We start from the raw sequence: 2,295 nt of genomic DNA, 5'->3' as shown, positions 1-2,295 counted from the left end.
TTGGTCGACGCCCGTCTGGCTCCTGCTGCCCGTCCAACTCCGGTGCATGCGTCCGTCTGGCTCTAGCCGTCCGGCTCCCATGCTGGCCGTCCAGCTCCTGACTATATATATATATATATATATATAAACTTACTCAAGTAATACAACAGTACACAATTACTTATGATTAGCTTAGCTTTCAGCCGGAACCAGAGCCCATCCAATCTAACCGTCACCGGCTCCCCGCAGCGACGTCGACCCCAATTTTAAATACGCGCAACGGCGGGGGAGGACGTAAACCGTCCGCAACCACCGAGCTACCAAACCACCCAAAGTGTAGCGAGGAGCGGTACAAAAGTGGGAGCAGGGCGGAGGCACGCACCGGAAGTGCAGGACACGCGGGCTCCAGCGAGTACCGCCGCGCCGCGCCGCAACCACCACCCTACCCAACCCAGCTCCAAACCCGCCCGCGCCCGTCAAACTCACCCGAAAACGCCGTAGGGCCAATGGAGAGAGAGAACAAGAAGCGCACGACCAGCGGAGCACGGTAACTCGCTTGTCCCTCGCCAGCACGCGCGCCATATATACCGCCCCCACGGGCCGCGCGCCTCTGGACAGGCGAGCCGGCGCGCGCGCATGAACTCTGGTCGGTCGCGATAGCCGATAGCTAGAAAGGGGCCGGAGGGGGGAGCCCGCCCGGAGCTAGCGAGCGATGGGGAGGTCGCCGTGCTGCGAGAAGGCGCACACGAACAAGGGGGCGTGGACCAAGGAGGAGGACCAGCGGCTGGTCGCTTACATCAGGGCGCACGGGGAGGGGTGCTGGCGCTCGCTGCCCAAGGCAGCCGGGCTGTCCCGCTGCGGCAAGAGTTGCAGGCTGCGGTGGATGAACTACCTCCGGCCCGACCTCAAGCGCGGCAACTTCACCGACGACGAGGACAAGCTCATCCTCCGACTACACAGCCTCCTCGGCAACAAGTAATCATCTCTCGTCGTTTATGCTCCGGTCGGCAGGCCGGCCTCTCCTGTCCTATCATCCTAGGTGGCCCGTTCTTTGCTGACATGGTTGCTTCCTTGGTTCTCTTCTCGCAGGTGGTCTCTGATCGCCGGGCAGCTGCCAGGCAGGACGGACAACGAGATCAAGAACTACTGGAACACGCACGTCAAGCGCAAGCTCCTCGCCCGCGGCATCGACCCGCAGACGCACCGCCCGCTCAGCGACAGCGTTGCGGCGCTGTCGCAGCCCGTAACCGTCCCTGCGACAACCGCGGTCGCCAGGTTCGCCGCAAAGCCGCCGGCGGTGGCGGAGTCATCGGACGACGGCGGCCGCAGCAGCAGTAGCGGCGCGAGCACGGGGGAGCCGCGGTGCCCCGACCTCAACCTCGACCTGTCTGTCGGCCCGCCCACCTCGCAGCCGGTGTGCCTGTGCTACCGCCTCGGCCTGCGCGCCGGGGAGGCGTGCAGCTGTCATGCTGACAACCCGGGCCCGCAGGGATTTAGATATTTCAGGCCGTTGGAACAAGGCCAGTACATATGAGGCAAGAGATGAGGCTATGTGCTAGATGCTTCACAGCAATTTGTAAGACGAGAGTTTTCAAATGGATAGTACTGTTTCAGAAAAGGGTAACAAAATTCTAATCCGCTCTACGTATGAACTATGATAGGTGCTTATTGTTAGGGTCTTAAGAAAAAAATATTAAGTATCTATATAAAAATTGTAATTTCTAATATAAATAAAAACTATATCTATATATGCTTAAATATAATTAACTATCTTGTTAGCAGTAATATAAGTATCGGTGTTTAAGTAAGTATCTTGCCCTCCGTTTAAGCACATATTCTAGTGTGGTTGAGGAAAAAAATGGTTTTTTCATAAGCTCACCCTCTAAGCACTTCATTGTATATGCTCTCAAAATTCATATTTTCCCTCTATCGATCCGTTGAAGTTATTCGTGGAGAGAAAGGGGAAATTGAGGGGTAGTATTATTGATTTGAGCATCATATTCTAGTTTCAATTACAATTTTGGTCATGTGGATATTTTGCAAGTCATTAAGTGGCGTGATTTCGTAGGTACTAGCATTATATGTTTGTACTCAACAAAATGTTATGATCTTCAAATAGTAGTGGGGGGTCACCAAGGGTTTGTTTGAAAATTATGAATATCTTCGTTAAAAAAGTAATAATTTCACAAGAATTTTGTGGAAATGTTGTAATTTCTCATGTGGCTAACTTATGTAAGACTGTAAGAGGTCCTATTTTCATATCGTTGGTTACGCAAGATAATTTCTTGTCAAATATTAAGGACTTAGAATGTTGAA

The 2,295-nt window shown here is 53.0% G+C and overlaps 1 protein-coding gene across 1 annotated transcript; it reads left to right on the top strand.

Moving 5' to 3' along the window:
- The first annotated feature begins 349 nt into the window (after positions 1-349).
- LOC133884932 (myb-related protein 308-like) lies at positions 350-1,618 on the top strand. Its single transcript, XM_062324542.1, has 2 exons — positions 350-954; positions 1,069-1,618. The coding sequence occupies exons 1-2, from the start codon at positions 692-694 to the stop codon at positions 1,511-1,513; spliced, it is 708 nt and encodes a 235-aa protein (XP_062180526.1). The 5' UTR covers positions 350-691; the 3' UTR covers positions 1,514-1,618.
- Positions 1,619-2,295: the final 677 nt, after the last annotated feature.

This window comes from Phragmites australis, chromosome 11 (assembly GCF_958298935.1).
Source record: "Phragmites australis chromosome 11, lpPhrAust1.1, whole genome shotgun sequence".
NCBI lineage: Eukaryota > Viridiplantae > Streptophyta > Magnoliopsida > Poales > Poaceae > Phragmites > Phragmites australis.
Note: the sequence above shows the minus strand (reverse complement) of the source record. Positions and strands in the feature narration are given on the sequence as shown.